Genomic DNA, 22,930 nt, shown 5'->3' on the forward strand with positions numbered 1-22,930 from the left:
GCCTCTGGTGTTGTATCCAAAAAGGCATCACACCCAAGGCCCATCTAGGTTTTCCCCTGTGATCTTCTGGGAGGTGTTTGATTTTGCTCCATTTTTATTTATTTTATTTATTTATTATTTTTTTTAACGTTTATTTATTTTTGAGACAGAGACAGAGCATGAACGGGGGAGGTCACAGAAAGAGGGAGACACAGAATCTGAAACAGGCTCCAGGCTCTGAGCTGTCAGCACAGAGCCGGATGCGGGGCTCGAACCCACGGACCGTGAGATCATGACCTAAGCTGAAGTCGGACGCTTAACCGACCAAGCCACCCAGGCGCCCCGCTCCATTTTTATTTTTAAGGAAGGTTTTACAAACACTACATGAATAATGTTTGACATATTAAAAGTGTCCTTGTATCTATGCACTTAATGGGTTTTCATCATTTTCAGACTGAAATCAGGTGAATTAGATGGGTCTTTAAGGATCATCTCCTACCCCCTTACTATATTTTTAGGGGGAAGAAAGCAAGCTACCATTTGGGGGAATTTCTGCAATGGGCCAGGCAGAGAACTAGGCATTTTTACATCTGATTTATGTCTCATCTGAATCTCCAGTTGGTATTTGGGTCTTTAATTTAAAATGAGTTAACAGCATTAGAACTGGCATTGTTGAAGGAACCACATGTTTGTTGCCTTCTAAGTGAATGTGATTGGCAGCGCTCACTGGATTTTGATTCTCTGTAGCGGATGGCATGGTATTTTCTCAATCCCACCTGGAGGTGAACTGAGGTGGTGGGGGGGGGGGGTCATGGTGAGATCACCCAGAGGACCCCCTTGTAGAGGGCAGTAGGAAGCATGAATGCAGGCAGAATATAGTCAACTTTCTATCAGACTTTGAATTCAGGGTTACGTGAAGTTCAGCTGTGAGGCTTGCAAAGAAGTTGTTCTAGGAGACCGCTGTTGTAAGTCATTCTCGTTGGTTGTACGTTATTTTTGAATAAGGTATGTGGTTTGTTGTAGAAGCTGAAGCGTGCTGGTTGTCCTGTGCGTCTTCATTTATACGTTTGTAATATTCATGCTTGTATGCTGGCTTTAGAACTTCAAGGGAAAATTCGTGTCCTGCTCGCACTTTTATTCCGTCATGGTAAATGGGGGTGATGAGTCAGCACGTGGTCCCAGCTCGTCCCAGGAACCCCCTGCGACACCAGATACCAGGGGAGGCAGGCCTCTGGCAGGCTCCACATGGAGTCCGGCGTCCTCTCACGTCATTCTGAGCAGCGGGCCGTTTGCGCCTGGCTGTCGCGCGGCTTCTGCTCTGTGGGAGCTACATTCTCGAAGACCACCGTTCCCTGGGACTAGTGCAGTCAAGTGACTTTCTCCTCACAGACCTTTTCCTTGATGTTTCGCAGACCTTTGACGCTGTCGAGGGCTGGAATTTCATAATCCTGCCTTCCCCTGGCTCCCTGGTTCTCCCACCCGTGTGTTCCCTCTTTGCAGCGCTCTCTCCTTTTGGTGGCTGAGAGGCAGGGACTCATTTCCCCTGTGTCCTTTACGTGCACGCTCTAGTCGCCACCTTTCTTTGTTCTTTATACTTTGAAGATTTGATCTGCGTTGTTGAAGACAACTTACATTTTTGTAAAGTACTAAATACATTTCTTCAGGTGTGATTTCCTTTGGAATCCGGTTCTGTATTTTTTAACTGCCTTGGGTGTTTCATTTTGGTGTTCTTTTTTTTTTTTTTTTTTTTAAATCCCATTGAGTGTATGAAAAGGAAGCTCTTTATTTTCCCTTTAGGTTTAGGCTTCTAAACGTAACATTTTCTTAATAATATCACCTTTCTCTCGGGGGTTCTCTTTAATCCCTTTAACCCTTGGGGTTTTGCCAATATGAGAACTTTTTCAGTAAGTGTTGAATTTAGTGATATTAAAAATTTCATAAAGACAGATTTATGAGTGGATGATCATCATTTAACCTAGAACTGCCATGAGACTTGGCGCTTATGAGTTCGTATTTATTTACAGTGTAAATAGTATTTATTTTTATGAATACTTATTTATAGTGTTGATCCTCTGGCTGTGTCAGGAGAGCATGGGATGATGCTTGATCTTGGGGTTGTGAGTTCAAGCCTCATGTTTGGCGTGGAGCCTACTTAAAAAAAAAAAAAGTACGATTATATTGTTGCCAAGTGATTGCCTAAAGCAGGGGGTGTAATTGGTTGAGATTCCTGGGAGACACAGATGTTTTATAACTTTTTGTTTAATCATGAAAGATGTTAAATAAAGTACAGCAAACATGCCTACCACCGAGAATTACACGTTAACCCATTTAACATTATTTCCTACTTACGGTGTGAGTGGGTTTTATAACTACCGTGATTCCAAAGTAAGGATGAGCATAGATGATACTGGCAAGAACTGTCGAAGAATAAGCAAAGTATCTGTGCGTTTTTGGTGGCACAGAGGTACTGCCATAACTACTCTGGTCTGTTACCCACATTCACGATCGGAGGAATTGCCAAGTTTCAGCTAGAGGTTAGTGGAAAATAGGACGTACTCTTTCCCCATCTACAATCACAATCACCCCGAATTCTGTCCATGGGCCCCCCACCTCCACCCTCCCCCATGGGTAACATCCTTACTAGTTTTTGGTTTACCCTCCCATTTTTTTTCTTTCTGAAAAAGAAAAGCGTAACGTGCTTGTTAACGTGCGTGTTAGCATTTATCCCCTGATGCACAGAAGGAACTGTGCCGTTTCCGGTCTGTGCACACACGGAGAAATCCCTGTTATCAGCGTCGAGGTCTGCACAGTGGCCCCTTGTGTGGACGTGCCGTCCGTCAATCCTGCCCCCTGGCGGTGGATTTGGGCTTGATTTCCAGGCTTTCGCAGCGACTAAACTAGAGTTGACAACCTCCTGTGGGCTTGGGCCAGTTTATTTTGGGGACACGGTGCTAGAAGTGAGGTTGCTGGGTCCGAGGGTAAATGCAGCCGTGATGTCGTCAGACCCGGCCAAGGGAGCGTTTGTGTCGAGAGTTCCCATCAGCCATAGTTAAGTTGTTGTGAATTTTTAACGTAAGGTCTGCCAAATTCTGGAATCCAGAGATAAATTTGTGGAGGTTTGTAGGTACAAGTTTGAGAAGCAGGCCTTGCCATGTTTCATTCCTTCCTGCCTGTGCTCCCGTTTCCGATCAGCCCTGCTCCCGCTGTGCCTGCTTGGGGTGGTTTCGAGCATCCAGCTTGCCTTTTCCCGTTGCTGGGAGTCGAGGTCCAGCCAGTGTCTGAGCTCTGATCGCCTCCAGATCCATTCCTCTGTCTTTAGGTGCACTTGGATCCCAGGTCTACAGAGCCTCCCGGCTGCCGTCTCCAAAGTCACATCAGACGCCTCTCTTCCCTGCGCTGCCCACTCACAACAGAGGCCTGGGGTCCTGTGCCTGCACCCCCAGCCTCGTGGGATTCGTTTTCCTGCCTCATGCCCTTCGTCCCTCGTGAAGCACCCTCCCGCTCGCTCTCCTGCCCTTCAAATCCTGTTCATCCCCCAAGAAGCGGTTCAGAGCACACATCTTGTGAAGCCTTCTTGATCATTGCAGCCAGGAGTGATTTCTTTCAGACCCGCTGAGCTCCTGGTGCGGTTTTTGTCTGTGTTGTTAATGTGGCAGTAAATCATACGTGCCATAGGGCATCTCTTCTGGGACCTTCAGCTAAGCCTTTCAAATTAACATTTTCACTTGCTTCTGTGTGTTGCAGGAGAATATAAGCCCCTCTCTGGGCAGCATCTTAAATAGCAGTTCTGAAAGTTGTCTTTCTGGTAGAATACTTGATAATACTGCTGCTTGGGCTGAGTGCCGTATGTTTGCAGAAACCTGGTCATTGTGTAGACAGATACATTCCTTTCTAGAAATGAGCTGAATTTGACCCATAAAAATGTGTAGCTGGCATGCTTTAAAGCTGTTTTTTTTTTCTTAACAGCTTTATTGAGGTATAATTCACATACCATAAATAAAGTTCAGTTTTAAATGCATAATAATTGATTTTTAGTAAAGTGACAAGAGTTGTGCAGCCATCACACAGATCGGTTTTAGAGCATTTCCATCACCTAGAAGAGATTCTGTTGTACCTGTTTGCAGTCACTCTTGATCCCCAGCCCGGCACCAATCTACTGCCTGTCCCTAGAGTTTGTCTGTTCTGGACATTTTGTACAATGAATGGACTCACATAGTCTGTGGTCTCTTGGTTCTGGTTTTCACGTAACATGATGTTTCGGGAGTTCATGCTGTAGCACGTATCAGTACTTTGGTTTTTATTGCCAAATTGTATTCTTTTGGGAGTAGATGATATTTTGCTTATCCATTTACCTGTTACTGGACATTTTGGGTGGTTCCACTTCGGGGCTGTTAGAAAAATGTGCTATGAGGGGTGCCTGGATGACTTAGTTGGTTGAGCATCTGACTCGTGATTTTGGTTCAGGTCTTGCGGTTCATGAGTTCGAGACCAGCAGGTGGAGCGTGCTTGGGTTTCTGTCTCTCTCCCTCTCTCTCAGCCCCTCCCCTGCGCTCGCACTCTCTCTCTCTCTTAAATAAACTTTAAAAAATGTGCTATGAAAAATTAAAATAAATAAAAATGTGCTGTGAGTGTTTGTATATAGGTCTTTAGGTGGACGTATGTTTTCTTGGTTTTTCTTGGTGGACATCTAGCACTGGAATTGATGGGTCATGTGGTAAGTATGTTAACTGAACCTGGTCTTGTAATGCCCCAAATGTTTAAATCTTTGAGTGAAGACATAAGGCAATTCAGGCACTCAAGATACATTCAGGTCTTGGGGATTTGGCTTTGAATTGGTTGTTTAGGAAATAGAACCACTTCCCATTTGGCCGTGCGGTTCTGTTGCTTCTCTTACTTTATAGCTATGGATTTAAATGTTTGAATGACTTCAAGTAAGTAGAGAGACAATTCAGATAATGTCTCTAAAAGCCATCTATTAAGATATTCATTGAATTTTTTATACTTCTTGTCCACTGTAATTGCTTGAACTTCATTGTGATCCCTTAGTTCTATATAGAAATGTAATAATATACTTTATAAGTAAGTAAATTTGGCAAGCCTTGAATTTCAGTCATGAAGCCATGTAAACTTCTAAGGTGGTAAATGCCTTTGCTTCTAGATGTGCAGGTGAAACCCTCATTCTTGAATGTGCACATTGTTGGCCTACATTTATAAGATATTAGCCCCTGTTCTAGCATCTTTAAGATTCCTTCTTGATCAAAAAGGTTAAAATTTTAAATAATTAACATTCAAATGATAATTTATGAATATTCAAATGAAACCGTTTTAAACAGATTTAAACCGTTTTAAACAGAGTGTAAGTATAAATGTCCGTTTCGTGAATTTGCTAGTTCTTCCGTGATCTTGCGTTTGCAGTCATTTGAACTCGTCGTTACATATTGTCATCATGCAGTTTTCACTTGGCATTTTGTGTGGTTCTTTTGGAAGCCAGGTTGTGTAATCTCTTGGTAGCATGCTTCTTAACGAAGCGGAGGAAGAAATCTCCACCTTAGTAAGGGAGCAAGCAGTGTGGGATGGGGTGATGGACAGAACATGGCTTTGGACTCTAAACATTTAGTGTTCTGAGTCCTTGCTACTTATTTGCAGCGACTTGGGGCAAACGAGTATCTTTGAGCCTGAGTTTCCTCATTCGTAAGAGATGATACCGTGCAGAAGATATAGTTATTGTGGGGATTAAGGGAGAGAAGGTATTAAAGCTCCTGTTGGTACAGAGCCTCGCGTCGTAGCCTGCAGTAAATACTCTGTCCTTTCCCTACACAGATAAGACACCCACGTGGAGCAGTCCTGCTTGATGCGCACCGGGGGTGGGTGGTCAGGGATGCGGTGGAGTGTAGACGAAGGTCACTGGAATGAATTCATTCACCAGAAGGAATGGCTGTTGGTGTTTTAGAAAGTAACTCGGGCGGCAGTGTGGAGGGTGGATCGGAAGGGGTAAGACTGGCGACAGCGAGGTCGGCGAAGAGGCTTGTGTTAGTGACCCAGGTGAGACGAGAGCGTGGGGACTGGAGTCGTGTAGTGGGTACGGAGAGCCGTGGGGACGCGGGAGCTAGGAGGGGAGCCCCGACTTTACGACGAGGTCAGGACAGGGTGGGGTCAAAGCTGACTTGTATTCGCAACGTGGGAAACGCAGAAGGGAGTTGGTCAGTTTGAACGTGGAGAGACCAGTCGGGAGGCCCGGGGAGGGCCCCCCCCCCCCCGGAAGTGTCGGCAGGGGTCCCGGATGGAGGGGCGCGTCCGTGAGGTGCGGCGAAGGCGGCCCTTCGAGGTGAAAGGGTGCTTTCGTGACCGCCGGGATTTTGAGTTGTGCAGCCGAGGCTCCCGGAACCCAGGTGGGAGGAGAGGCAGCGGGGGCGGCGTTCAGTCCTGGACCCTAAGAGCGGGCAGGAAGGGAGGACGGAGAGCCGGGTTGAGGGGCGGCGTGCGGCTGCGAGTGTGCACAGGGTTTTGCGGCCGCGGGGGCCGCGGCGGAGCGGAAGGGCCGCCACCCCACGCTGCGAGGGGGGCCAGTGGGGCCGGAGGCGGCTGCTCTGTTTTCACCTCCTCTCAGCCGCGCGCGTCAAACCCCGGCTGGCCTCTTCGGCCTCTTGTCCAGGCATCCCGTGGGCTGACACTTCGGGGGGATTTAAGAATTTTCTTTCTTTCTTTCTTTCTTTTTTTTTTAATGTTTATTTTTGAGAGAGAGAGAGAGAGACAGAGTGTGAGCGGGTGAGGGGCAAAGAGAGAGGGAGACACAGAATCTGAAGCAGGCTCCGGACTCCGAGCTGTCAGCACAGAGCCCGACACGGGGCTCGAACCCACAGCCTGTGAGATCGTGACCTGAGAGAAGTTGGACGCTTAACCGACTGAGACACCCAGGCGCCCCGGGATTGAAGAATTTCTAATAAAATTTAAGAATATCTCAGCCTGGCGACGCTGCGGTGTCCGTTGTAAATGGCGTTGAGTACCTTTAAGTACCTTTAACCTGCTGGACTGTTCTCTGGTGTGTTTTTGGACCAGCCAGATCGCGAGGAACCTGAGCCTCTGCTCCGGCTTTACGACCCTACAGACCTCTGCAGTGACACGGGGGAGTCCCCCTCCTACCTTCTGGAATAGTCCACCACCTGTTCCGCCCCACCCCCCAAGCTCCGCGTGGGCCGCTTCCCATTCCCATTCCCATCCCTTCCCAGCAGCCCCGGCTTGAATTGTCCTCCCTCCCATTCTATTGCTTTCCGTCCGGCTTTTTTTTACTTCGCCCGTCAGGTAGGTTTGCTCAGGTTTCTGTTAGCTTTTTATCATGGAAGATAGAACACAGTGTACAGATACAACGTACGCATCTGTCACTCAGCTTCTTTTTCCTGCTGTATTTTGGAGTAAATCCCGGCCATCCTGTCATTTCATGCATGACAGAATGTGTCCCTAACAAATCTGGTATTTTGTTGTTGCTGTTCTTCCGCTCCAGCACCGTGAAACCGCAGTGGCCGTGCCCCCCGCCAGGCAAGTGCCTTCCCGTTCTTGGTGGGGGGGGGGGGGGGTGCCGGCCCTCTCTCCTCTCCTAGACGAACTCTTGTGTAAAAAACCAGTATTCTATATAAAAACATTATCGTTCTGTACGTGCTCCTTCCTCTGTCACCTGTTTCGCTTGCGAGTCTTTCCGAAACTCGTCTGTTGTGTGCCTGTCCGCCGGTTTAGTTTTGATTTCTCCTGTTAGTGGACGTGTGGGTTGTTTGCAGGTTTGGGTTTTTGTTGTCGCTCATACAAAGCAGTACAGTGAAAGCACGTGTTTGGTGTGCACACACACGCGCGCACCCACACACAGGTTCCTCTGGGTGTAAACCATCCTGCGGTACGTTCGTGTCTCACGTGCCATGTTGCAAATCAGAGCCGGGGGGTTATGCGTACTTTTACCCAAGTGTTAGAAAAGTAATTCCTTGGTTGAGTAATACCCACGATCGTGTAAATTTTGAATCAGATTTAAAATGTTAACTAAACCAGAAAAGCTAAATTCCGTCTCGTTTCTATGTCTTCGGTTTCTTGCGGGAAACCTTTTTCATTCCATGCGACCTCTTCCCCTGGTTTAGGGACAGTCTGCTCCCTTTCGGTCAGGATCATCCCAGACTGGCAGGAGATGCTCCCGAGGGGGTAAACCCGGCCTTGAGCTCTGGGATTTCCTCACCTGGCTGTGCTCGGTGACCAGGGAAGCTGCATCTCAACCCTTCGTTTCAGCGACTCTGGTTTTAAGCGCGTGCAGAAAAAGTTCAGGACTCTGTGGTCCACCCGCCCTGCTCCACCATTTTAAGGACAGAATGTCACACGTTGCTTCTGCAAAGTGACCTCCTTCTGATACTTGGTGGCTTTTCAGGTGTGCATACCGTTGACGGCCGGGGCAGTTTCACAAATGTTCTTAAGGTGAACGCGGAGATTTGAGTCACTGGATTTGCATGGTTTTGTGGGGTTTTCTGGGTCGTGTGAATAACGGATCATTTTCATCGATCACCTCAGACCACTTACAGAAAGAACTTGTTTTTTAACGGTGAATTTTATTACATTTTCACTGACTCCAATATAGCCTTTACATTTAGAAGAAACTAACATTTTAAGTCAGTGTTTGTTTGTTTGTTTTAATCTTTTTACATTTTTCAAAAGCCATCCACCTAACTGAAGCACTAGAAATAGTGTTTTTGTTTTGTTTGTTTGTTTGTTTTTTGGAAAAACCTTGTCGTTTGCACTCCTGTCACAACTCGGATCTGAATGATCTTGCTCTCACATTCCTCAGTATTGGCTGCTGCAACAGTACCTGCTAGAAGCGTTCGGTCTTCAGAAATGGGGGCAAATATCAGGACTTTATTAACAGGCAAAAGCGGTTTCTGGCCTTTTGGAGCAGTTGAGGTGAAAGTGAGGCGGGGATAAGGTGGGTTTCTCCCCTGGAGTAGAGATGTAGTTTTGTTCCTTAAGGGTCTTGAGAATTTATATTCCTACCTGTTGTGCTTGAGGAACTGTCAGGGGACTGATACCTTAGGAGAACACAGAAAAGCTTAATTGCTTAGATGTCTGGTGAAGAAACGCTTGGCCCTGTAGTCCAGTTTGGGAGCCGAGTCTCATAAAGTGGAGGCCACCCTCCGTCCTGCAACTAGACGCTTAAATCGTTAAATCGCCTCTGTGTCTCCCAGTGGCCGCGGTGACACGTAGCACCCCCACGGCTGCATTGCACGGCCTCTCTGCCAGAACCGTGCCCCCCTCCCCTCACTTCTGCCCCCACCTCACTTCTCCGTGGAGCTCCCTGGAGTCTGACCCTGTGACGAGGACACCCCTCTGTAGCCTCTGTCCACATCCTTAAACTTCCTCACTCATCTCCGGAGGTGAAGCCTCCCGGAAGCCAAGCTGTGGCTGTTCGTGTTCTCCCACATTCCACCAGCCTCCAGGTTGAAGGTGGCTCAGTGCCCCCGACCCCGCCCGGTGTTGACGGCCGAGGTCAGAGACTCACTCTCTGGAGGCCCCGCCCGCTCCGCTCCCAGTAGCGGTCGCCTGTCGCCAAGGACTGGCGAAATTCACCGGGCAGTCTGGCGCCCAGCTCGGCCTTCCGCTCCGTTCCTCAGCACCGTCATCTCAGGTGACTCACTGCCTATGGGGACGGTGCTCCTGGTGCCTTGACCTTCGCTTCCTTGAGCTCCGCCGTGTTCCCGTTGTTCTCAGGCCGGGGCCCTCAGCCTCGGCCTTGTCACCAGACCGCCCCACTTCCAGCGTCGTCGATGCGGCGGGCCGCTGCCCCCTACTAGCGCCAGCCTTCTGTCCTGTCTCTCGGCCTTTCTCAGACCTCACACCCCTCTTCCCGCTTTCTTCACCCCTTCGTGGCCAAAACGGTCTGCATTTCTGTGTCTTCCAACCCGTTCCAGTTGATTTCTGTCCTGAAGGCTGCAGTGAGACTTTCCTTGCTGAAGCGTCACCAGTGGCTTAAATAGAACTGAAACCAGAAGCTGCATTTCAGATACGATGACGATGAAAATAATAGCCTTTATTCACTGTGTTGCCTCACTTAGTCCTGACCCCTCTGAGATACGTTAAGTGATTTACCCAAGATCATACAAGAAGTAGAGTGCAGAGCCTTTTGTATGACCACGATGAGGCCCTGCCCGCCATGGCCCTTTCTTCCCTTGGCCTCCGGAGTGGGGCTCCTCTCATTGTTTGGGGCTGTAACTTTGCAGGTACAGACCCTGTGGTTCCCCATCATCTAGTCAGTTTCTGAATGTTCTCAGGACTGAGTTTGGGCCCATCTCTTTCTGTAATTTCTCTGATTAACGCTGGTTCTGACTCCAGTAGTGCCTGTCAGAATGATCTCTCCAGAGCCCCGCTCCCAGGATGCTTCTGTGATGCTTCTCAGATCCACCGTGTCCAAAAGTAAACTGTCTCCCACCAATCTGTTCCTCTTCCACTGTGTTCTGACCTGGTAGGTGGATCCATCGTGCATTTATCACATAGATGATACATATAGGCGTTTATCACGCACACTCAAGTCAGCAGAAGAGAAATCCTTAGAAGGTTGCCTGCTGCAGTATCACTTACAACTGTTAAAAAAGTAAACACCTAAAGCTCTTTAGCAGGGGACTAGTTTGATGAACAATAGGATTTTAGCTCACAAAAACGAGATACATTTCAGTAAGTGAGATGTATTTCATTATTAAAGAAAAAGTTGCAAAAGTGTGTGGTCAGCTCCGTGAGCCTTAGTTAGAAATGAGTAGGGACCAGTGCAGAGTAATCTTTAAAATAAATAAATAAATAAATAATAAATAAAGCAAGCTGCGTTGTTCCTTAAAACATTAGTTTTCTTGAAGAAACCTGTCCTGAGATCTGTTCAGGAAAAACCACTCTATGGCCAAGTCCGCTCGAATGAGAAGTGCTTTATACTGTCGTTTTGATGGAGATTCACAAGAGGCGTCCGCTGATTAAGGCCTCTCGAGTCTCGTAGCCAACGAACGTGTCAACTTTGCCGCAGTTAGTGTCTCCCGTATCCCTTGATGCTCTATTCAGTTGATATTCCAGTCAGCGTTCAGTGGAAGGCTGTTGTAAGCGCTCATTTAAAAGAGCCCTTTTATTACTACTGAAACTCTGACTTCCTCATAGCAAAGAGGAGGTGTTTTTCAGGATTCCTGGAGGTTGTTCACCTAGCACTCCTCCTCAGCAAAGACATCCTGTGCACCATTAATGTTGAGAAATCGGCTGGTTGGTTGGTTCACAGTGTGAATTGTTAGAAAGTCTGTTTACTGCGGATTCTGTTGACTTTTCTGTCCCTTTGGAACAGCACGGTCTTTGAGGGGAGTCCTTAAATAGACAACCTCCTTTCTCCTGTTAGGCTGTTTATTCTGACTCGTGTCCCATTCCGCCATCTTGCTTTCCTAGGCGGACACGAAGGAGAAGAGCGCGGTGCGTCTGCATTTGTGGTGATTTGTTCGGCTTCGTGAGGTACAGCTGGGCTGCCGCTGCTTCCTGTCCTTGACCGGTTGCGTTTTGTGCCTCGGTTTCCTCTACAAATCAGCATTTCTCCTGGATGTTCATGACCGCAGACGTGAATGCTGTAACGTCAGGGGGTTGCTATACCAGAATACTCTTGAAAACTGCCTGGTTTCCTGAATAGATACCCGGTTGAGTTTTGCCATTTGTTTCTCGTATTGATTGGCTTTTTGGACCTCCAAAGGTTTTTAGCTAACATATTTTTACCCCTTACTTAAAAATCACTCGAAACTCTTTTTATGAAGTCTGCTCAAGGCCATGGGCAGTTTGGATGGCCTGGTCGTGAGGTGGAGGCTGTCCGTTTGTAAAGTGCTCTGTCTCCGAAGTTGCAATCCTGGCAGATAAGGCCTCGTGGGCGCCTGCGTCGTGGGTTATCACCCCAAGCAGTCTTCCTGTCCGTTTAGTTCACCAGACACTTGGGCGACGCACGCGCAGATTAGCCCCTTGCCCCCTCACCCCCAAGTGGAAAACCGCTTACCAGAGCGCCGTATGTCCGTTTGGACAGCCTGGTGGATACGCGGGTGCCCCACCTGGCTGCCCCTTCGAGAGGGGACTTGACTGCCAGCGTGGGCGGCACGGGCAGCAGACGGCCCCCGCTTTCAGCTCCTCCGGGCCCGGCTCGGCCGCAGAGAGCTGCCCGGCCTGGCCCACTTCGAGCCACTGAGGCCAGTGGCGGCCAGAAGGCCCGGCTCTGCGGCCTTGTGTGTAGCATTGACAGGGCTGGCTGCAGAGCTGAGGGCCGGGGTGGGGGGTGTTGGGGGGGGGGGGGCAGACGCTTCATTCCTAAGAAGGATCTCCCACCCAAACTCTGTCCCCGCCTCTGCCCCAGAGGGGCCACCCGGACACCAGCAGGTGGGCTGTTGCTGTCAGCGCGTGGCCTCACCTCGAAGACCTTTTCCTCATGTGCTTACTTGGAACGTTTCCTTGTCGACTGAGTTCTGGATTCCTTTCCTGTCATATTAGTAATAAATGTTGAAGCGTACGGGTGTGAGACTCCCTAGGGGATACTGAGACTACGAGGTAAGGATATCCTCTTTAAACTATTTGCTTAAATAGGTGAGGACGTTGTGAATTTTTGAGAATCTCACATCAGCTATGTATGAACCCTGAATACTCAGTGGGGACGATAGAAAATCAGAGCAGGTAGTTTCAAATAGACTAGTTTGCTTATTTTCCAGCATATTCTGCATATAAACTGAGGTGTGCCGTGGTACAAAGTTACACGTATAGAATTAGACGCAAAGTGTGTGTAGTAGAGTCAACTTGACGTTTTATTTTTATTTATTTATTTTTAACTTAATTTATTTTTTAAATTTATATCTGAGTTAGCATATAGCACGACGATGATTTCAGGAGTAGATTCCTTAATGCCCCTTACGCATTTAGCCCACCCCCCACCCCACCACCCCTCCAGCAACCCTAAGTTTGTTCTCTGTATTTAAGAGTCTCTTCTGTTTTGTCCCCCTCCCTGTTTTTATATTATTTTTGCTTCCCTTCCCATATGGTCATCTGTTTTGTCTCTTAAAGTCCTCATATGAGTGAAATCATATGATATTTGTCTTTCTCTGACTAGTTTCATTTAGCATAATACCCTCTAGTTCCAAATGGCAGTAATTGCCATTGTAATACTCCATTGTATATATGTATATATACCACATGTTCTTTATCCACTCATCCGTCAATGGACGTTTGGGCTCTTTCCATCCTTTGGCTATTGTCGATAGTGCTGCTAGAAACATGGGGGTGCGTGTGTCCCTTTGAAACAGCACACCTGTATCCCTTGGATAAATGCCTAGTCGTGCAATTGCTGGGTCGTAGGGTAGTTCTAGTTTTAGTTTTTTGAGGATCCTCCATCCTGTTTTCCAGAGCGGCTGCACCAGTTTGCATTCCCACCCGCAGTGCAGAAGCGTTGCTCTTTCTCCGCATCCTCGCCAACATCTGTCGTTGCCTGAGTTGTTCACGTTAGCCATTCTGACAGGTGCGAGGTGGTATCTCACCGTGGTTTTGATTTGTCTTTCCCTGATGGTGAGTGATGTCACCCTGACATTTTAACGTGAAAAGGTTGTGTTTGATCTTCTAGAGCGTGAGTGAGTCTTGGTGTAAAGACTTAGAACTGGAATGGGAAGTGTAGTAGAGGAAGAAAGAGCACGTAAAGAACGTGTTTGGGCATATTTGGATGCCGATGCTGAGTTAGGAGAGTGGAGTATTATTATTTTATAATAAAATAAAAGTTTTTTATTTTAACTCCAGTATTAAGATACCACGTTCTGTTAGCTTCAGGCGTACAATACGGTGAGTCAACAAATTCTCTCTTCTCGGTGCTCCTCGTGAGAAGTGTACTCTTTAATCCCCATCGGCTGTTTCATCCGTCCCCCCCACCCACTTCCCCTCTGGTTAGCATCAGTTTGTTCTCTATAGGTAAGTCTGTTTCTTGGTTTGTCTCTCCTTTTTTCTCTGCTCATTTGTTTGGTTTCTTAAATTCCACTTACGAGTGATACCATATGGTATTTATCTTTCTCTGGCTTATTTTGCTTAGCATTATACTCTGGCTCCATCCATGTTGTTGCAAATGACAAGATTTCATTCTTCTTTTATGGCTGAATAATACTCCATTGTATATTTGCACCGCATCTTCTTTATCCGTTAATCAGTTGATGGACACTTGGGCCACTTCCATAATTTTACTGTTGTAAATGCTGCAATAACATAGGAGTGCATGTATCCCTTTGAATTAGTATTTTTGTCTTTTGTGGGTACTTAGTACGATTACCAGATCATAGGGTAGTTGTGTTTTAAGGAACCTCCATACTGTTTTCCACAGCGGCTGCACCAGTTTACATTCCCACAAGCAGTGCAAGAAGGTCCCTTTTTCTCCGCATCCTGGCCGACACTTGTTTCTTCTGTTTTTGATTTTAGCCATTCTGATCGGTGTGAGGTGATATATCTCATTGTAGTTTGATTTGTATTTCCCTGATGATGAGTGATGTTGAACATCTTTCCGTGCGTCTGTTGGCCAACTAGGCGTCTTTTTTGGAGAAATGTCTTTTCGTCTTCTGCACGTTTTTCAATTGGTTTATTTGGGGTCTTTTTGGTGTTGAGTTGTATCAGTTCTTTATATATTTTGGGTACTAACCCTTTATCACATATGTCATTTGCAAATATCTTCTTCCATTCAGTAGGTTGCCTTGCAGTTTTGTTGTTTTCTTTGCGAGTGGAAGGTTTTATTTTTATGTAGTCCCAATAGTTTATTTTTGCTTTTATTGCCCTTGCCTCAGGAGACATATCTAGAAAAACGTTGCTATAGCTGATGTCGTAGAAGTAGTAATACTGTCGGTGCTCTTGTCTAGGATTTTGTGGTTTCAGGTCTCACATTTAGGTCTTTAATCCATTTGAGTCTATTTTTGTGTATGGTGTGAGAAATTGGCCTGGTTTCCTTCTTTTGCACGTAGCTGTCCAGTTTTCCCAGCACCTGGTCTTTTTCCTCTTGCATATTCTTGCCTCCTTTGTTGAAGATTAATTGACCATATGATTGTGGGTTTATTTCTGGGTTTTCTCTTCTGTCCCACTGATCTATGTGTCTGTTTTTGTGCCAGTATTGTACTGTCTCGATCACTATAACTTTGTAATATAACATGTAGTCTGGAATTGTGATGCCTCCAGTTTTGTATTTCTTTGTCAAGACTGCTTTGGCTATCTGGGGTCTTTTGTGGTTCCATACAAATTTTAGGATTGTTTGTCCTAGTTCTGTGAAAAATGTGTAGGTATTGATAGGGATTGCATTAAATCTGTAGATTGTTGGGGTGGTGTAGACGTTTTAACAATATTTGTTCTTCCAGTTCATGAGCATGGAATGTCTTGCCATTTGTGTTGTCTTCAATCTCTTTCATCAGTGTTTTATAGTTTTCAGAGTACAGGCCTTTCACCTCTTTGGTTAAGTTTATTGCTAGGTATTTTATTATTTTTGGTGCAGTTGTAAATGGAATTATTCCCTTAATTTCTCTTTCTGCTGCTTCATTATTAGTGCATAGACATGCAACAGGTTTCTGTACCTTGATTTTGCCGAGTTCACTGAATTCCTTTATCAGGTCTAGTAGTTTTTTGGTGGAGTCTTTAGGGTTTTCTTTAAAATTTTTTTTTTTTTTAACGTTTATTTATTTTTCAGACAGAGAGAGACACAGCATGAACGGGGGAAGGGCAGAGGGAGAGGGAAACACAGAATCGGAAGCAGGCTCCAGGCTCTGAGCCATCAGCCCAGAGCCCGACGCGGGGCTCGAACCCGCCGACCGCGAGATCGTGACCTGAGCCGAAGTCGGACGCTTAACCGACTGAGCCACCCAGGCGCCCCTAGGGTTTTCTTTAGATAGTGTCATGTCGTCTGCAAATAGAGTTTTAGTTCTTCCTTGTTGCTTTGGATGCTTTTTATTTATTTTTCTGGTCTGATAACTGTGGCTAGGACTTGCAGGACCATGTTGAATGAAAGTGGCGAGAGTGGACATCCTTGTCTTGTTCCTGACCTTGGAGGAAAGGCTCTCAGTGTCTCCCCATTGAGTATGATGTTGGCCGTGGGTTTTCATAAATGGCCTTTATTATGTTGAGGTGTGTTTCCTCCAGACCTACTTTGTTGAGGGTTTTTATCATGAATGGATGTTTATCATGAATGGATGTACTTTGTCAAATGCTTTTTCTGCATCTACTGAAATGATCATATGGTTTCGTATCCTTTTTCATTGTTGTGATGTATCATATTGATTGGTTTGTGACTATTGAAATTGGTTCCCTATTTGTTGACACCCTAAAAATGAAAGAACCTAAAATTCACACCAGGGTATTGAGGAATACTGGCTTTGCAGAATCCAGATGTCAGGCTTGTGGTTCTGACACTTTCTAGCGTAACATTGGTTAGGTTTGATTGCTTCCATAAAAGGGAGGGCCAGAACTAACTATCTTTAAAGTTAACCTCCAATCTTACTGTAATTGGTTTTTATGAGCAAATATTTTTGGTACACAAATGCGTAGTACATAAATTTTCCACTTTACAAGTGTGTCACATACCAAAAGTTAATGGGTTAGCTTCTTAGGTGCTTTATTCCACAGTAGTAGAGTTGTGTCTGTTTTGATTTACTATTAATAAGAGTACATAAGACAGTGCCTACAATAGTGCCTGGCACATGGTAGTTTCGTACTAAATATTTGTTCAGTAAGATATTACTGATCACTGAACTCCTGGGCGTCTTACAAGTCTGTTTAAACACTGTATTAAAATATGTATACGTTTGTAGTGACCAGAATAACAACATTACTAAATGAATCAGTAAGAAAAATTTCAGCCTAGGGGCGCCTGGGTGGCTCAGTCGGTTAAGCGACCGACTTCGGCTCAGGTCACGATCTTGCGGTCCGTGAGTTCGAGCCCCGCGTCGGGCTCTGGGCTGATGGCTCAGAGGCTGGAGCCTGCTTCCGATTCTGTGTCTCCCGCTCTCTCTGACCCTCCCCCGTTCATGCTGTCTCTCTCTGTCTCAAAAATAAATAAACGTTAAAAAAAAAAAAATTAAAAAAAAAAAAAGAAAAAAATTTCAGCCTAAAATCTAGTGTTTGAAGGAAAAAGTGAAGAAACCAGATAGAATTTAATGGAGATTCTAAGTGAGGGTTTGAGGGTAAGTTCAGATGCTTTATAATGGTGATACTTCATTATTTCTAAATCCTTTAAAAACATACAGCTTTTCAGTTCTCCAATTTGTTATTTTATTTATTCATATACAACATTGATCTGTGTGCCGGGCTCCGAACTAGGTTCTCAGCAAAAGAGATGGTCTCTGTGCCATGAATCCTTCTCTGCAGAGAAGGGAGAGACACAGGCCTGGGATTACCAGGAATGAGAGTTCAGAAGGGAAAGTCCCACGAGGCGGGTGCGCCTCACTGGTCTGGGACTTCTAGTGAGTGTCACCTGGCTGGACGTGGGCGGGGTGAGCACAGGAGCTTTCCGGGCACAAGCAGCCTGGGGAGCGGCGGCGGTGATGATGACGACGACGACAGTGACCGCTGGGGAAGGAAACGGAGGTAGTAGTGAGTGGATGTGGCGTGACCTCGAAGGTTAAAATCAGTAGCACTCAGATATGAAAGAACAGGAACGAGGCATTCGAATTTTCCCAGGTTTCTGGCACTCACTGAGATGGGCGGCACCGGTGAACGGGGGATCTGGGGGCAGCTCCTGCGTTCAGCTGTACGCCTGCTGGGTGTGCGAGGTCTAGGAGGGGTTGTGAACTGGGCACTGAGATGTGTAGGTGGGCCTGGACCTAAGCAGTCTGGGTTGGAGATACACTTCGTGAGTCACTGGCAGGTGGGGGTTTGAAGGAAGGAGGTTGGGACACGTCCCCGTAGTAACCCGTTGAACTTGAAGGTACTTTTATGCGGCCCAGTGGAAGTGATACGTGAGGAAAAGGTGAAAATGGAAAGAGTGGAACATTTTTCCCGGTTGCTGCTAGGAATTAAACGGGAAGAAAGAGGAGTAAAAGAGCATCTAGATGGGTCTGAGAAGGCTTATCTAAGTTAGAATCAACTGAAGTGTGTGTGTGAGTCCGGGGAGTCGAAGTGATGATTTCCCCCGGGTGGAACACAAGGAGTGCGGGTTTAAATAGGTCGCGCCACCAGGCGGTACTACGGGTCCAAACACACTGTCAAGTGGGGTGTTGGTGGGTATGATCCTCCCAAGGGAGATGGAAGGAAAGGCAGATGGAACATAGATTCCGGGAGCATTTGCGAAGTGGCTGCTGGGTGGTTGGTTTCCCTAAAACTTGAGGGAATTCTTCTGTCAGATATGTTTATGTTCTACATTTGAGCATACTTCTTTGAGCATATGCTGTAGAATACTTGCAGGATCAAGAGTGGTAGTGTGGCTTCATAAAATAGTAGGTCCCAAAGCTTAGATTGTAATTAGTAGAGGGGTGCCTGGGTGCGTCAGTTGGTTAAGCGTCTGACTCTTGATCTCGGCTCAGGTCTTGATCTCAGGGTCGTGAGTTCAAGCCCCGCGTTGGGCTCCACACTGGGCGTGAAGCCTCCGTAAAAGCTAAATAAATATTAGAGATGATTTGGTTTTCAGACTTGATCCACAAGTATGAACTACATTCTCCTCAAATGTGCCTTAGGCTACAGGGAGCGCTAATGCCATGGAAGACGGAGAATGTACCGAATTACTTGCTGAACTCAAATTTGCACTGGCAAGCTTTGACAACCCATTCTTACTGCTCCAGACATCATTTACCTCCAACATTTATTGTATGGAGCCATTCAAATAATTCAGTGTTTCTTAATTTGACAACAGAAGTACTTGTTTAAAAACCTCCACATTTCAGTGTGATGTACGTAGGTGATCCTTAAGGTGTGACTGTAGTATTACGTATTGAGAAGTACTGAGTTACTAGGCTATGGAATACCTCCGGCCCTTTATCTATGGATCTGAAATCCTGAAGCATTAAATTCTATTTTGCAGGAGTCTTATACACTTGGAAATAATAGCCAGTATTAATTGTGAAGCGTTGACTATGTGTTAAATATCGATAAGGTAGTAAATAACAGAGGCATTATCTTATTTAGACTTCACAGTAACACTCTGAGAAAAATGATCTGCCCCCCCCCCCCCCCCGCCCCTTTTGAGGATTAAGAAATCGAGGCTGAGAAGTGAAGTACCTTGCCGAAGACCTCATACCTAGTAGGTGTGGAGCCGAGCTTCAGACCCCGGCCACTGAATTTAGGGGACATTTTAAGTTTTGATGATTCCTGCCAAATTCCCTTCTAAAAGGGGGAGTGACCGTTTCCCTGCACCTTCAACCTCCCCAACATCTGCATTCCTGCAAAGTGCTAAGTGAAAAACTGTTAGAATTCACAGGTAACTAGTGCGGTTGGTTTTTCCTACTTTTTAGGTATTTGTGTTTTGCTTTCTGGGAGTTAGCTTTGCATTTTTTCCTTTGAGTTTATCTTTCTAGTTGTTATGTAGGCCAAGTGGTTAAGTTTAAGTTTTGATACCTTCAGGGGGCAAAAAAGAGCCGACAGTGTTAGCTGTGCTTCTGCAGTTTCAGCCGGCTTTTCTTGTGAACACTTTTCTTGTGAGTTCATAGGATTCCAACCTAAATCCCTGATAAGTAAGCTTATCTCTGTACGTAGACCATCTAACATGAGTTTGTTTCCACAGAGAAAGAGAAATATTCTCTAGATTAGAGTGGTGCCCACTAATGCCCACAGACGGAATATTTCTGTGCGCGTGGCAGGCACCCCATTACCCACCCCAGGATGTCGAGAAAGAATTAATTGGCTTTATTTCGTCCTCAGGTTTGCCTGCAATGAGATTTCATTCTCTACATATAAAGGACATCCTTTCTGAGCTGCTGTGAATAAATTTGGAATGATACTGTATATTTTCATCTGATGGAGAATTAGCTGTACCTTGAGTTTGGATTGCTGCACTGGACGACCTAAGAATATCGCTCACGATGTCATCAAACAGGAGTCAGAATCCCCATGGACTGAAGCAGATTGGCCTTGACCAGATCTGGGACGACCTCCGCGCTGGAATCCAGCAAGTATATACCAGACAAAGTATGGCGAAATCCAGATACATGGAGCTCTACACGTATCCTACTGCTTGAGCTGAGATTAATTTGCTTAGAAGTTCGGTTATTCACTAGTATGATCTGTGAATGGTTAGAAATTTTACATCGTGTTTTCTCTTTTCATTTTCACCCTGTGATATACTCAGAGTCCTTTTTTACCTTTAAAAATTAACTCACACTCTTTAAGTTTTTTGACCAGGGATAAAATTGGCTAGTTGGTTAGTCCAAAGCAGTGCTGTGCAGTGTAGTCGTTACTGACTGCGTGTGGCTGTTTACATTGGCAGTCACTAAAATGAACAGTTCCTAAGTCACGGTATCTGTACTTCAGGTGCTTGATAGATGGCACACTACTTCCGTCGCTGTGGAAAGTTCCATCGGACCGCGCCAGTGAAAGCAGGAGAGCGCTGGTTTCTGTGTTGTCTGCGATCGCCTTTGTGCTTCAGGGCCTGAGCAGGGTGCTTGCATCAGAAATGGTCTGGTCCTCGGTGGCTCAGGACGTGGTTCAAGGTCCGCACTGGCCTCTGCGCTGACAGTGCGGGGCCTGCTTCGGATCCTGTTTTCCTCTCTCTGCCCCACGCTCACTCTCTAAAAAAATAAATAAACGTTAAAAGAAAAAATAAAAGCAGTCTGGCCCACAAAGCCAGAAATATCTGCTGTCTCGCCCTTTATGGGAACAGTTTGCTGACCCTTATCTAAAGGGTTACCACATAGAGCAAAAAGCTTGACAGTCATGACCTTGTTTTACAAATACGGTATTAAAGTATTTCATTCGCTCATTATGTGGTCCATGGTGTGTGCAAGGGACTGTCTGCCTGCCACAAAGGTCATGAGGGTGTAAAAGACATAGCTCCTGTTCTCTAGTATGTACTTGACGATACACTTTTTAACTTGTAAGTTTCTTGATTCCATTCAAATATAAGAAATTGAAATTTAAGCTAACTCACTAGACAGCAGATTGCTACTGCTTTGCTGGTTCTAGTAGTTTAAAGTTGCTAGTTCAGTGGAGATTTAATCTTAGATTTTTAGTATGTATCCATAGTTGTCAAACTTCGCTGTGTGATATTCCAGTGTACCCTCAGCTATGCTAACATTTTAGGATCGTCCCCCCAAATAGACGTGAAGCTGCATGTCTAACTCAAAATTAACTTAAAAGTTATTATAGTTGTGTACATATTCCTACGTGCATGTACATTTACGTTGTTAAAAAACCAACTTAATTGAGATATAACTCCCATACTGTAAAATTCACCCTTTTTTAAGTGGTTTTTAGTATATTCCCAGGGCCGTGCAGCCACCAACATGGTCTCGTTTTAGGACATTTCCATCACTGCCAAGAGAAGATCCGTACCCATGAGCAGTCACTGTCGTTCTCGCTCCCCTTGGTCCCCGGCAACCACTAATCAACTTTCTGTCTGTGCATTTGCCTGTTCTGGACATTTTAGAAACGTGGAATCACACAATGTTTAGCTTTTTGAGACCGGCTTTTTTCACTTAGCACGGTGTTTGTGGCTTCAGCCTTGTGTCACGTGTCTGCACATCCTCCTCCTCACGGCTGGATCGTAGGGACACATACCGCGTTTTGTTCATCCGTTTGTCAGTGATGGGCCGCCTGGGTTGATTCCACCCTTTGGCTCTTACTGAACTATGTTGTTGTGAATATTGTTATCTTGGGTGGATAGCTGGGAGTGGATTGCTGGGTCACAGGACATAGAGAAAGCCTTTAAGGAGGATAGGATCTTTGACAGAAGAGAGGAGGTTCCTCCCCTCGAGGGTTGTGGCTTACCTAGGTGTATGACCTTTATGATCTTTTTTGTTTTTGTTTAATCCTGTAAGTGATGCAGCTGAAGGTGGTGATTTCAGTGGCGAGACAAGGCACTTGGCTGGGTTTCTGTGTGCAGAAAGCCCAGGGAGCCCCGGTGTGGAGACCAAAGACGTCTAATTGCTGATTTGTCTCTGGGGAATTTTTTAACATGTGATTTTTGGCTAAATCAGATTGGTCCTCTGTACAGGACCATGCCATGCTCTCAGAACTCTGAGAATGTAGAGACAGCAGTTACTGGCTTCTTTTATTCTGTAAATAATTAGAATGTGTGGTTCTGCAGTTTTTAAATTTTTTCGGAAATGCTGCCCTTCAATTGAGTATTCTTTTCCTTCCAGTTGCGTTTGACAACATAACAGCTTTATACATTTATTACGAGTGGAGAGGCCGACTGAGTCTAAAATATCTTACTTTAATTCTTCAGGTATTTATGAAATAACGGCTACAGCTGGAGTCTTATGTGTCAGGCCTTGGGCCAGGAAGCATCTTCGTCTTCCTCAAGGCTTGCATTGCCCCCGAGGGCTGGTGGGAGTGACCCTCCTCTGTTGGTGTCAGAAACCACTTCCCCAAAGGCTCATGTAACTTGCTTGATACGGCAGCCAAGTAAATGATGGCGGTACTAAAATGCGCAGTAGCCTGACCCTAGAAACCTGCCTTTATCCGCTAACTACCTTCGGATTCTGTATCTGAGTGAATCCTGTTGCTCAAAGTATTTGCAGTATTGGTGGTGTTATTGTCACAACTAGAACTTTGGGACGTCGCGCACGCTTTTCTGGAGCATGTGGTCACTTGCGTTGAGGGTCCCCTGAGACCCGGTGCTGTTGGAGACACCACGGCAGCCCTAGCCCCGCCTCCGTTTGCGGGACACTGCAGATTTTTGTAAAGTTTTCTCTTCGGGTGTGTGTTCGGTCTCCGTGTTAACCACTTGCTGACTCGCCTTTTAAAATAATCTCCTCCGGGCTGGTTTACAGTGACATCTGACACTTAGCGG

At 46.0% G+C, this 22,930-nt stretch overlaps 1 protein-coding gene across 7 annotated transcripts in view; it reads left to right on the forward strand.

Annotated features, from left to right (window-relative positions):
- The window catches only part of CUL1 (cullin 1), a 105,450-nt gene that overhangs the window by 16,795 nt on the left and 65,725 nt on the right, over positions 1-22,930 (forward strand). For 6 of the 7 annotated variants that reach the window (XM_049643064.1, XM_049643061.1, XM_049643060.1 and 3 more), the window contains one exon: positions 19,840-20,140. In XM_049643064.1, the coding sequence (XP_049499021.1) occupies positions 20,001-20,140 (140 nt within the window). In that variant the 5' untranslated portion in view covers positions 19,840-20,000. Of the gene's footprint in view, positions 1-6,281; positions 6,369-19,839; positions 20,141-22,930 lie in introns of those variants that run through there. The other variant, XM_049643065.1, reaches the window with a different exon arrangement.

The sequence above is a fragment of the Panthera uncia genome, chromosome A2 (assembly GCF_023721935.1).
Source record: "Panthera uncia isolate 11264 chromosome A2, Puncia_PCG_1.0, whole genome shotgun sequence".
Lineage (NCBI taxonomy): Eukaryota > Metazoa > Chordata > Mammalia > Carnivora > Felidae > Panthera > Panthera uncia.